At 35.7% G+C, this 14179-nt stretch overlaps 1 protein-coding gene across 8 annotated transcripts in view; it reads left to right on the top strand.

Moving 5' to 3' along the window:
- Positions 1-14179, top strand: part of IQCM (IQ motif containing M) — a 649280-nt gene that overhangs the window by 280301 nt on the left and 354800 nt on the right. For all 8 annotated transcript variants that reach the window (XM_078445704.2, XM_078445701.2, XM_078445702.2 and 5 more), the window contains exon 12: positions 6976-7110. In XM_078445704.2, the coding sequence (XP_078301830.2) occupies positions 6976-7110 (135 nt within the window). The remainder of the gene's footprint in view (positions 1-6975; positions 7111-14179) is intronic.

Raw genomic sequence — 14179 nt, 5'->3', positions numbered from 1 at the left:
ACAACAACAACAACAACAACAACACTCCAAGAGGACCCAGTCATAAGAAGACCACCCCAGTGTTGTGATAGTTACCTCCAGGAAATTGAGCAGATTCCCACAGTAAATATCAGAGAGACAGAACCATTTTGAAATTTGCCAGATCACACTCTTCTTTACATGGCCTACCTTCAAGGGAAATTAGTTAACTGGAGCCTAACCTGCTGGGTTATTTTCAGAGCTTAACTGACGTGGTGAAGGGCAATACCCAACTTCAGTCCATTCTGGCCTTCCTCTCCCACCTATAGGGGGGAGAAAAAAGATCCTAAGAAACACTTGTATAGTTCACAGCCCAGAGAGATACAGGGATATTAAGAGACTGAGACCTTATCATAGGTCTATAGAACATTTCCTTCCACACATTCAGTCACATTACTAGAGGCCTATTTACAGCTTACCTGATATATCATGTCTGGGTATCAAGAAAAAATTACAAAGTATACAAAAAGGCAAAAACTACAATCTGAATAGCTAGAGCAAACATCAGAACCAGACATGGCAGTGACGTCAGAGTTATCACACCAGGAATATAAAACAACTATGATTAATATGCTCCAGGCTCTAATGAATAAAGTAGACAGCATGCAAAAGATATATGGGCGATGTAACTAGAGAGATAGAAATACTGAGAAAGAACCAAAAAGAACTAGAGATAAGACTAACAGAAATGAGGAATGCCTTTGATGGGCTTGTTAATAGATTGGACATGGCTGAGGACAGACTGTCTGAGCTAAAGGATATACCAGTAGAATCCTTGAAAATCAAAAAACAAAGAGTAAAAAGACTGAAAAAAAAAATACCTGAACAAAATATCCAGGGACTATGGGACAACTACAAAAGGAGTAACATGGATAATGGGAATATCAGAAGGAGAAGAAAGAGAGGAAAGAACTGTAGAAATATTTAAAACAATAATGACTGAAAATTTCCCCAAATTATTCTTAGACACCAAACCACAGATCCAGGAAGCTCAGGCAACACCAAGCAGAATAAGTTCCAGAAACTACAACATTTTTGATGTAGGCATATCATCTTCAAACTACAGAAAACCAGAGATTAAAAAAAATCCTGAAAGAAGCCATGGAAAAAAATTCCTTTCCTATAGAGGTAGAAAGATAAGAATTACATTCAATCTATCAGAAACCATATCAATAGACACCTCACTAAAGAAGATACACAGATGACAAGTGTTTGGAATGATGCTCCACATCATATGTTATCAGGGAAATTCATATGAAAACAGAGATACCACTACACCCTTATTAGAATGGCTGAAATCCAGAACACTGTCAATATGATATGCTGGTAAGGATGTAGAACAACAGGAACTATAGTTTATTGTTAAAGAGAATGCCAGTGATACAGCCATTTTGGAAAACAGTTTGGTGGTTTCTTATAAAACTAAACGTACTGTTACCAAAAAATCCAGCAATCATGCCCCTTGGTGTTTAAAGGGGCATGATTGCCCCTTGGCATTGAAAACTTATGTCCACACAAATTAAACTTACCCACAGACATTGAAAATTTATATCCACACAAAACCTGCACATGTATGCCTATATCTACTTTTTCATAATTGCCAGAGCTTGGCAGCAACCAAGATGTCCTTCGGTAAATGAATAGATAAACTGTGGTACATCTGGACAAGGGAGTTTATTTAGATGTAAGAGGAAATGAGCTATCAAGCCATGAAAAGACATGGAAGAATCTTAAATGTGTATTACTAAGTGAAAGAAGCCAATCTGAATAGTCCATGCACTGTATACTTTCAACCTTATGACATTCTAGAAAAGGCAAAACTGGAGAAAATCAAGATTGATATTTTCCAGGAATGAGATGGGGTTGGGAGGAGGGATGTGGCAGAATATAGAGGATTTTTAAGGCAGTGAAACTATTCTGCATAATACTGCATGATGGATACATGTCATTATACATTTGTCCAAACCCATAGAATTTGCAACACTAAGAGTGAATTATGCGGTAAACTGTGGACCTTAGTGATTGTGATGTATCATCCTTGGTAACAAATGTATCACTCTGATGTGTGATGTTGGTAATGAAAAGAGGCTATGCTTATGTGGAGGTAGTGGGTATGTGAGAAATCTCTGTACCTTCTTCATTTTGTTGTCAACTTAACACTGCCCTTTAAAAAATTGTCTTTAAAAAAACAAAACAAAAACAACAAAATGATGCAGATATATTTAACTGAAATGAGCATCTTACTGCTTTATTATAGTGCTACATTTTTTTATATAGTTCAATCATGAAATGTGGATTTCACAGTGGACTATAACTTCCATGAAGACAAGGACTGTATCTGTTTGATTAATTAATAAATAGACACTATTAGGAAATGCCTGTTTTATCAAAAGGATTCAGAAATATTTGTTGATAGTTTTTATCAGGTTTATTACTTAGGCTAAAATTGCTGAAAGATATTTACAAATAACCAGAATTCTTTGAGTTAGAATGACTCCTTTTCTGTAGCTAGAAGTTAAGGAATGAAGAAGTCAGAGACAGATTTATACAAGTCACAGAATTAAGTTAGATCACGTAATGCAGTCCAAAATCTTGGTGTCCAGAGAAAAAAGCAGAAGAGACTAATGTGTTGGAGATGAAAAGATGGGAAGAAGGGAGAAAGAGAAAGCAAGTGAGAGAGGCAAGAAAGGGAAAATATTTCTCTCATTAGGAAGCTGCTGGAATTCCTTTGTCTTAAAAATCCTTTAAAAAAAAAGTGAGTAAGAGAGAGAGAGAGAGGGAGATTATACTGACATGCACTCAGATTTTACAACTTTTATACATAAACTCTACAACCACTATATACAAAATTCAAAAAGATAATTTTTTTTGTTTTATAATAATTTTGTTTTATTATAATTTTTTTTACAGTTTTTTTTTTCTTTTTTTTAAATTGAGGTGTTGGATGCCTGGGTTGCTTAGTCGGTTAAGTATCCGACTTTCAATTTCGGCTCAGGTCATGATCTCGTGGTTCATGAGTTCATACCCCGAGTTGGGCTCTGCACTGACACTGTGGAGCCTGCTTGGGATTCATTCTCTCCCTCTCCCTCTCTCTCTCTCTCTCTCTCTCTCTCTCTCTCTCTCTCTCTGCCTCTGTCCCTCTCTCCCTCTCTCTCCCTCCCTCTCTCTAAATAAACAAATAAATAAATAAATAAATAAATAAATAAATAAACAAACGAACTTTAAAAAATTGAAGTGTAATTGATATATAACATTCTATTAGTTTCAGGTGTACAACATGATTCAATATTCATGTATATTGCAAAATGATCACCACAATAAGTCTAGTTAGCATTGGTCACCATACATAGTTGCAAGTTTTTTTTTTTTTCTTTTTCTTTTGATGAGAACTTTTAACATTTACTGCCTAGGCAACTTTTAAATATGTAATACAGTGTTATTAATTATAGTTAATAAGAGGTATTCTCAATACTCTTTAATGGACAGTAATTTTATATTCTCTAATTGAGATTACTGTACAAATATTATCATTTTATCAAAATAATTACTAGGACCTTACATTTCTTACAGTTATTACACTGAACACCTTTTCTTTTCCACTCATTTTATATTTTAAGCTACTGACTACCAAATCACATATACTTTCCAAAATACTCCCACTATTTCACACAGTTAGTCTTGTCTTCATCCCCAAGTCTGTCACTAAATTCATTTTTTAACCTTATAGAATCTTGCTTATTTTTCTGTTTTACTTTCTTCCCACCGTTTCTCCTCTTTGATTTTAGCTGCAGATTTCACCCTTATTGCATCTTAATCTCTCATTTTGAAAAAGAGCTAATGTGGTTCATTTTTCTGGCCTGGACTCTGGTGGTTTTGAGCTGAAAATTACTTAAAGTCTTAAAAAAAAGCCAGAAGGGAGCCAAGTGGATACATGGAGGAAGAATGTGCTAGGCAGAGGGAGCCCCAAGCACAAAGGCACAAAGTTGGAGGCTGTTAGTATTGGAGGAAACTATTACTGCCGTTGGAATGGAGCAAGAACAGAGCAGAATGAGATGGGAGAGGTAGCAGGGAGCAGGAGCATAGGCTGTGTCAGGTTTTATAGACCACTGGATTTTACCTTGAAAAGGTTGGGAAGCCCATGGAGGACTGTTATCCAAGGGCTATGATATGACTTATGATTGAACACATCCCTTTGGCTGTTTTGTGGAGAATAGGCTGACATGAGGTAAGTACATAAAGGAGTCCAGTCCAGTTAGGACTGATGGTGCTCTGTCCAGTGTAGGATCTAAACAGTGGGAGAGAATTAGCTAAATGAATGATTTAAAGAATTCCCGACTAAGGCGCCCCTTTGCATTAAGGATTAAAGTAACTCTAGAGTCCACAGAATTTGCAAGTTCTTATTTGCCCTTATGTTCCTTAGAAAATTCTCCATCCCTTCCATATGTGTATTGCTAGTTGGGTGATATTTTGCAGGTATCTATACACATTTTCAAGAATCTTTTAATGACCAGAAAATGTCATTAATTTTCATGATTTAAGTTTTGTAATGACCCTAATTAAACCTGCCTAGAATATCAATTCTGCTAGTGTGTTGTTGAACATTTGCTTTTCAGCATAATATACAGGTTAAGGACATTATTATCTATTAATATAGTTACATGACCATAATGTTAATATGTACATCAGTTTGATCTACTGAGAAGCATCTGAAACTGATTAAATGAAAAACTGATGAAGATATATATACTTTTTCAAGGAGAAGTATATTTACTTAAACAGAAAAGTAAAAAGTGGCATTCTTTTTGCACTAGTTTGGATTTTTCCAGAATCAGACCCTGAGACAAGAATTCAAGTACAACTAACTTATTTGAAAGTTGATCCCAGCAAATACTGTTAGTGGAATGAGGTAAGATAGGGAAGGGATGGAAGTCAAAAAAGGATGCATTATCCAGCAGATTACCATCAACTAGAGCTCGATCCCTCTAGGGAACAGTGTAGACAACTTTCCTTAAGTGCTGGGTCTTTATACATCAACTCTCAGTTGAGGGATGGCCAGTGGTTGAGGGCCACTGCACTGTGGGCCTTAATTCCCTGGCACTTCTGACTTGCTGCATAGGTGGGCAGAGTGGAGTCCTGCAGCCAGAGGGAGCCCTGAGGCAGTGAAATGAGATGCTGGCAATTGAAAGTCAGGTCAGCATTCACAGAAGTGCCAGGGACAAGGCCATATGGATGGGGCACCAACAGCAACTGCTCTAGTTTGCTTATTTGAGCAATTTCCTTTTTTTTTTTTTTTTTTTTTTTTTTAAGAAAAAAGTCAACTAAATAAATAAAAGTTTTTTTAAATAAAAACTAAAAAAGTAAATAAAAGGTTTATTTATTTTTGAATTCAGGAGAGAGACAGAACACAAGTGGGGGAGGGGCAGAGAGAGAGAGGGAGACAGAATCCAAACCAGGTTCCAGGCTCTGAGCTGTCAGCACAGAGCCCAGTGCGGGGCTTGAACTCACAAACTATGATACCATGACCTGAGCCAAAGTCCAATGCTTAGACTACTGAGACACCCAGGTGACCCTAGTTTGCTTCCTTGAAAAGAGAGAAAAAGCCATAGATACTCTACATATGAATGTATTTTACTGCTGTGTTTTAGGTTCTGGAATAGTGGCTTATATTTAGGCAATCACTAAATATTTCTTGAATTTGTTGATATTTCATGACTGTCCACCTCAACCGAACAAATAAGTAAATAAATGGAAAGTTGAAGTCCATGTGGTTGAGTGCCAGGATTGTACCTTAAGTTCTGTTAGAAAACTTTCTAGTGCTCTTTGTCATTTGGAACCCGTATTTCAGAACTAAACCTGTACTGAGGCAGACCCTGTCATTCTGTTCACTCTGATTGACAATCCTCATCATGGGGCGAATCAATCATACTTCAGAGTACAGGTTTAGTATCCCATTTTTGAAAAGAAAAAATAAACTCTTTATGGGGAACTACACTTGTAAAATGTATGCATCAGTTTTCTTGGTTATTGTCTAACTCCCATTAATGCCAAGTATAGGAGATAGGTGAAGGATGACCCAACTGAGTGGTTTTCTGTGGAAACCTTGAGCGAAGAGTGGCAAGGTCACTTTCTGTGGTCACTTGAAGCAAGTGACCTTACCTAGGAAGGAAGAATACATGAAGTCAGTGAACAAAAAATAGACATCATTCCATTTAGGGGCAAAATCAGAAGCAGAATAAATAGTCCAGAGGAGAATCAATTATACGAGTGGTTAGAATGTAGATAGAAGCCTGAAAGAGAAGAAAAAATTAGGGGAACTAATGAAAAATGAATCCTGACATCAAAGTTATGTCTTACAATGTGATTTGAGCACTGATTTATGCATGATCCATGGGCAATTGTCATGTAAACCAGGCCAGAGGATGCCAGTGTTCTCTTGCAGAAACAGGTCCAAATCTGACTACTGTGGGATGTAGGAAGGAGAAGCATGCCCCATTTCCTTCTAGCCTTCCCCAGGAGGTCGCCATAATGCCACTCTAATCAAGACATAAAAATAAAACTGGAGGTAAAGTTCCTTTGAAGTTAGATGAAGCTTTCTGGTAGTTTGTACTTGACAGAGTATTTATAATGAAAATATTTTGGTGCGCCTGGGTGGCTCTGTCGGTTAAGCATCCAACCGGCTCAGGTCACGATTTTGTGGTTTGTGAGTTCCATTCCCGCTTCAGGCTCTGTGCTAGCCCTGACAGCTCAGAGCCTGGAGCCTGCTTTAGATTCTGTGTCTTCCTCTCTCTCTGCCTCTCCCCCACTTACGCTCTCTCTCTCTCTCCTTCAAAAATAAATAAACATTAAAAAAAAAGAACTGCCCTCTTAAGTAAATTAGTTATGAAATCAACTTTCTCATTCTCCCAAATTTCCATCATTAAAAAAAAAAAAAGAAAATATTTTATGTCTTTCTTTTAGTCTATGAAACAATGTTTGCTAAGAGAGAAGATTGGCAAGGATTGGAAAGAAGCGAGCTCCTTAAATTCTTCAATGAGTGTGGTCATTTCCCAATCCAGCAGCAAATTGATGAAGTTTGGGACCTGGTCCATAAAGGTGAGTGGATTCCCATTTCTTGTCTTCTTTTCTCTTACTTTGTCTTTCCCTCTCCCCCTTTTCTTCCTCCCTTGTTCTTTCCTTCCTTCCTTCTCTTATTTAATTTAAATATAATTTAAATTTAAATTGTTCCCATGTTTCTTTTCCATTAAATTTGTCTTATAAAATCCTTTTCCTAAAGTTTTAAAAATCTGATTTTAATATATATAAAAGAAGAAATTTAAGGATGATTCAAAGAAGTTAATGTAATACACATTTTTTAAAGGGGCGGAGGAGGTTATTTTAAGTTTTTAAGATTTTAATATATTTTTGATACAATATAAATTATGTCTAACATAGTGTATTTTAAGCCACTATATTTTAACTACTGATGCTAAAAATCTTTCTACCAGATAGCTAGATTTGGTACTGAAGAACATAGCCAAGTTTAAATATTTAAACATTGTAAACTATTTCAATAGAATTTTACAGTTAGAAACTCATTTATTTTCTGAACAGTAAATAGGTGAAAGGATAGTATTGTATGAGAATACTTAATAATTTAAATGGAAGAACATCCCGTGAAAATTGTCACGAAGATGTGGGGAATATCAACAAGTTTTCCTTAATTCCTTAAGGTTCTTCTCAATGTTTCTATGAGCATAATAGTGCTATAGCTTGCTGTTATGTTTAGAGATGATGGATGGTGTGTTCACAATTTAATTGAGAAAAATGGTGAAAATGAGCCCTGTGTGGGCTCTCTACTGACACTGAGGAAACTGCTTGGGATTCTTTCTCCCATTTTTTTCTGCCCCTTCCCCTGCCCCTCAAAATAAATAAATAAACTTTAAATACAGGAAAAGGACTCATATACCTGTAGGAAGATTTGATTAAGGTCAGAGTGACAAAGTTGGAGATTCATTATAGGTTTGAAGTTCTCTTTCTTAATTTTTAGTTTACCTAATTTATTACCTATGACTTTGCTTTGCCACTGCTGTATCCCTAGTACCTAGAACAGTTTTCTCGACTCTCAATAACTATTTGCTCACAGATTGGCAGAAGCATCTAAATCATTTTGTGCTTTAGTAGTCATGACTAGATTGTTTAATTTTTTTTTCTAATGACAGAAACCTAGAATGTTTATTATAGAAAATTTAGGAATGTATAAATATACAAAACTGCCAAGAAATAATAATTGTGAGCATTTGATGTCTATCTTTCCTATTTTTTTCTATGTAATATGACATTATTTTTATGAAAAATGAGATTATTTTCTACATGTTTAAAAATCTGCTTTTTTTGCTTACCAATACTTACAAGTTTCCAAGCCATACCTTTCACAGCATTATTAATGACTGGGTGATAATCTGTCATATGGAGGTTCTATAAGCTATTTATCATTGCATGTTTAAATTGTTTTCATTTTTCTTTATAATAAATAATAATGAAAAAATTAAATGCAGCAAAATAGCATGAATTAGACATTTTAAAACTTATACTGATCAGTGTTAGTAATCTAAAATATAATTTTGTTTTCAAATTAACAGTTTCATAGAAATATTTCCCTCTACTGATTATTTTGGAATATATCATATAAGCTTAGATTTAGAGTATGGCTCTGGCATTAGCTCTCCTGGGTTTAATTCCTGGCTTCACCACTTACTGGTTGTATCTTTGGACAATTTATTTATCTCTGCTATGCCTTATTTTTCTCAACCATAAACAAAGATAATACCATCTAAGTCAATTGGACTGTTGTGAAGTTTAAATGAAATAATTTATGTAAAATATGTGTCCCAATACAAGTGCTCAGTAATGTTCGCTTTCATTATTCTTAAAAAATTTGTAAGTATACTTAATCATTTTGATAATTTTTCATGTTGATAATGTTTAACTGTTGAATCTCTTTGTATACTGATTCATTCTATAGAGCTTGTTTACTGAATGTTTTTTGTTGGTTTCCACCCTCTCTTATATCACAATGACCTGTGTGTTCATTTATGCTCATTTTACAGATGAGAGGGCTGAGACTTAAGAAGAGACTTTTCTAAGCTCACTAGTAGAGTTGGAACTTGACTCCTGGTCTCTTTAAGTTAGGTTCAGTGTTGCTTCCATTTTACTATGTGAAGATACTTTAAAAGTTGATGTTATGAAAGCATAATTAGATGATGAAAACATTCTTGACAGCAAGTACTGCCTTTTGTTGATCTTTCACAGACTAGCCTAATGCCTTGCAATATAGTAGGTTTTCTGCAAATGATTGAGTTTATGAAATTTCTTATTAAAACTAGAATTTTCAAAAGAAAACTTAGTTTTAAACCATATTGTTTTTATTATACTGCCTGAAATTGGGAAGTGTTTTGTTTTTTTTTTGTTTTTTTTTTTTTATTTTTACAGAAAGGAGCCAACATAATTTAAAATTCTAACATAATTTAAAATATATGTCCAATTATGTTGCTCCATCCACTTGAAAAAATTCTTTTGGTGCATAAGAAGCTTTCATTTGAAATGGAAATATACTAACTAATGGAAAAAAAATTATGAGAAATGAAGCTAAATTAATGGTTTTCTACTTGCTTCTGGTATATATTCCATTTTTAAAATAATCTGATTTTATGTGTTTTAGATTGTCAGTCATCTTCATTCATACTGACTTCTTTGATTGGGATAATAGCGCCAGATGTGAAACCTACGCATTTTTTCATCCAGTAGCATATTTTACCTAACGCATATGTACTTAATTCAATTGATTAACTTCTTTGGTGTATGACACCAAGTAGGTCACATTCCTAAAACTGTCTGTATGTATTCAGGTATTTTTAGCTCCCCCACCCCCATTCTTTATTCTCATCACTATGGTAACAAAAAAATTTGTGACTGAGGACACGGTTTTTGTCTGAAAATCTTCCCTTGGGAAAATGAAGCAACTTCAGGCTACATGTATGCATTGATCTTAGCCTACATGCATGCGTTGATCTTAAAAGCTGAAGAGTATGCAAACATGATATTATTTGATATTCATTTAAATCTCAACAAATGAAACTAAAAACTACAGAAAGGCATATCTGAAAGTAAGGAAAATAATACACTGTGGTTCTATATCATCTGTTCTCTTATCATCTGCCTAAATTTTTAGAAATTTGAACTTTGAGTGTTTTCCAGTATTTTTCCAGCATGCAAATAGAACGTTTAGTTTATTTTCTGCAGTTAAAATGAACACACAGTAATAATGAAGACAAGTCCATTTTCACTATGGAGCTCTAGACAAAAACCTTAAAATCAGAAACACAGAAATTACCTGTATGTTATTTAACCTAACATATTCTATGCATCTGAAGAAACTGTGGCCTAAAATGGAATGTAAATTATTTCAAGTTCCCTGACTAGTTAGTAGCAAACTATAACTAAATCCTGGGCCTCCTGCTCCTCAGGGCACAGCTTTGTCCACCATAAATGGACAACACTGAATTTTTTGCTGTTTTTTAGAGAAAAGGTTTTATGTTATTAAATTAGAAACGTATAATTATTTTTCCTTAAATTTTTTTCGTATGAACAGACACTCTAATGATAAAATTTTAATTATGCAGGAAAGTGGTTAAAGAGGATTTAAAAAGATAGTAAGAGATTCTAGGGTATAGGAAATGTGAGACATGGGCAAATTCTGGCAGTAAAAAAATACAGAAGTATTGGAGCCTTATTTTAAATAACTTCTAAAAACATTTAGCACATATTTATTATAAAATGCTGAAGACACACCCTAAAAACAAAAGATGAAATGAAAATTACTGGTTATTTTGTGTTCCAGCTACTGACTAGGGGTCAAATAGAATAGGTAGTCAGGTCTTATATGGATTTCCTAGTGCTACTATTAACATTTGTAGAGACTATCTGACAATCTTCTTTTTTTATATAATAAAAATTTGATCACACTATATATTTATGTTGTTGGTACAAATCTCAGCTCATAAACTCACTGTTTTTATTTTTTTCTTTTTATTTGAGAAAGAAAGAGAGAGAGAGAGCATGAGCAGGGGAGAGGGGCAGAAGGAGAGGGAGAGAGAGAGAGAGAGAGAGAATCTTAAGCAGTTTCCACACTGAGCTCAGAGCCAGACGAGCTGAATTAAGAGTCAAACAGTCAACCAACTGAGCCACGCAGGCACCCCCTCACTGTTTTTCTACAACAAGTTAATTTTTATTTCTAGCTTCTATCCATCAAAATTGAATTTCAGTCAGTCTGGCTTTTCATTCCCTTTTTTCTGAGATTGTGGCTAAAGGGATAGAGGGCATTTACATACTGACATAGCATGTGGAGTGTCTACCTGATCTGCAGTGTCATCTTTGACATAGGCATTGCTTGGTGTATTCATTTGCTAGGTCTGTCGTAACAAAATACCACAGACATGGGTATGGATCATGGATCACCCATGTTTATCATACTTGGGGTTCATTGAACTTCTTGGATCTGTAGATTAATGTTTTCATCAAATTTGTCAATTTTTCGGCCATTTTTTTCGTACATTTTCCCCTCTCTCCTTTCCTTCTTAGACTCTTATTACATTTATATGAGTACACTTAATGTGTCCCAGAGGTCTCAGAGGCTGTGTTTACCTTTTTTTCAATTTTTGTTCTTTATTTTTAAAAGACAGAGAGAGAGAGAGAAAGAGAGCGAGTATGAGCAGGGAGAGGGGCACAGAGAGAGGGAGACACAGAATCCAAAGCAGGCTCCAGGCTCTGAGCTGTCAGCACAGAGCCCAATACGGGGCTTGAAATCACAGACTGTAAGATCATGACCTGAGCCAAAGTTGGACACTCAACTGAAGAGCCACCCAGGAGCCCCTTGTTCTGTTCTTAAAAGTGGATAATATTTATTGATCTATCTTCAAGTTTACTTTCTGCCTTCTGTCTTCTCAAATCTGTTGCTGAGCCTGTTTTGTAAATTTTTCATTTTTTATTTGTCATAGACTCTGTGTCTGGAGTTCTCTCTTGTCCAGCAAGAAAATGGGACACAGGATTAAAAATGAGAGAGAGGCTAATGTCCAGGAGGAAACAAGAGCCCCAAGTAAGGGTCCTTGCTCCATTTTTATTAGGATCAGAAGGCTTACAAATGTGGTGATGGATGTGCACAAAGACACAATGAAATCATGAACATTAAGTCATGGGTGTGTAGGGAAAGGGGGTTTTGAAGATATGCGGTGTTAGGGGTTTGGGTCAATACAAAACAAAATCCTGGCACCAGACAGAAGGTTGTTCACAGCAGACTGAGTCCTCACCTCTGTTTACCTAAACTGGTCTAGGAGACCAGAAAGACTGAGCATGCTACTTCAAGGTCAACAAGGCACCTTTCTTTTGCTAATTAGCTCCCCTCTGGGCAACTTTGCCCCACTGCAATCTATAACTCTATTTACCTCTTTACCTAATTTGGTCCTTCCTGTGAAAGCAGCTTTCTGCTACTGTACTAAGTTGGGGGGCGTTTCCACCCTGAATACCTAATCTTGTTTACCTCATCTTGGATGTTTTCATCCTGAGATTCTCTGTTCCTATACTTTTGTCCTATACTGGAGGCCTTTGCCCTGCTTCTCCTACACAGGGGGACTTTGCCCTGTTTCCCTAATCTTATTTACCTAATCTTGTTTACCCAAACTTGGGTGTGTACATCCTATGGCTTTCTAATTCTTTATGCCTTGTTAACCCATCAGTGCAGGCTCAGGGAACTCCTAAGCTTATTCCCCACAGTTATTACATTTTTCAATGCTAGAATCCATTTATTTTTTTACAGATTCTGTTTATCGTGATAATGCCCATTTTTGAGTTATTGTCATATTTCCCATTAATTCTTTAAATATAATTTATTTCAATTATTTGAGCACATTTATAGTAGCATCTTTGATGTCTTCGTCTGCTAAATCTGATATATAAGTCCATTCAGACTTAATTTTTGTTGACTGCTGTTTTTTCCCTGAGTATTGGTCACACTTTCCTATTTATTTGAATGTTTCTATTGTTATTTTTGTTGAATACTGGACATTTTAGGTAATATGTTGTTGCAACTATGGATTCTGGCGTCCCCTTTCCAAGGGTTTATTTATTTATTTAGTAACTTCTCTGGACTTAATATCTGGAATCTGATCTGTCTCCCCCAGGTGTTTGGCTATTCATTTCTCTGCTCAGTCATTGTTTTAATTTTTTTAGAGTGGCTTTTGAAAAAGCTATCTCTGATTCTGTATAACCTAGCTGTCAGCCTATGATTAGATAGAGTGTTTACTCAAACACCTTGAGCCATTAAGGTTTCCAGCCTCTGCCTGATCTGTGTGTGTGGGTTGGGAGTACATTCAGTGCTCGAATGTGCTCATATTTTACATCTGCCTCATATTCTACCTTCCACTGGTACTCTTGGGTCTTTCCTGTTCATTCCCATTGTTTTCCAGTTAGCTTGGGATGTGTGTAATAGTTGTCAAGCCATTCTGTGGCTTTCTCATTTCAAAATATGCCTCTGAAATTTCCGGCTTGCCAGTGCCTGCCCCAACTCAGACTGAATTCAGGCTAGCACAGCTGCAGTGTCTCTCCATTTATTTCTTATCAATTGTGTTATATATACTATTCAATGTCAATAGATGTGGAGTTTTTCCTATTTCTTCAAATCAATTTAGCTTCCTGGTTGATTGGTGTCTGGCTGGGGGGGTAGGAGGAATAATCCTCATGTTAGACATACTGATACTGGTTCTTCATACTATTGTCATGACCCAGTTCAGTAAAACCTATGACCTAGTGATCTAAATTTGTTCACTAGAGAAAGACAGAATGCTCAAAAAATATGGAGGCAAGTAAATGAGTAGAATTCTTAGGACAAAATTATCTGAAATGACTTAATAAAGATGACTTGGAGCATATGGTCAGTGTTAGGAAAGTTTGGCACCTATTCTAATGACTATATAATGATAATACTCCTTTTACTATCACCTCCACTTCCTAGAAGAATCTAGAAGAATTCTAGAAGAATCCTGAACCGATTTATCATGAAGTTCTTTAGCAGAATTTCATGTACTTGTGTTATAGAACACTGGATCCCTTTAGAAGTATTTGGTGTTGGGGC

This window comes from Panthera onca, chromosome B1 (genome assembly GCF_046562875.1).
Source record: "Panthera onca isolate mPanOnc1 chromosome B1, mPanOnc1 haplotype 2, whole genome shotgun sequence".
In the NCBI taxonomy this organism is placed as follows: domain Eukaryota; kingdom Metazoa; phylum Chordata; class Mammalia; order Carnivora; family Felidae; genus Panthera; species Panthera onca.
The sequence above is the reverse complement of the archived record's forward strand: the minus strand, read 5'-3'. Positions and strand labels throughout refer to the sequence as shown.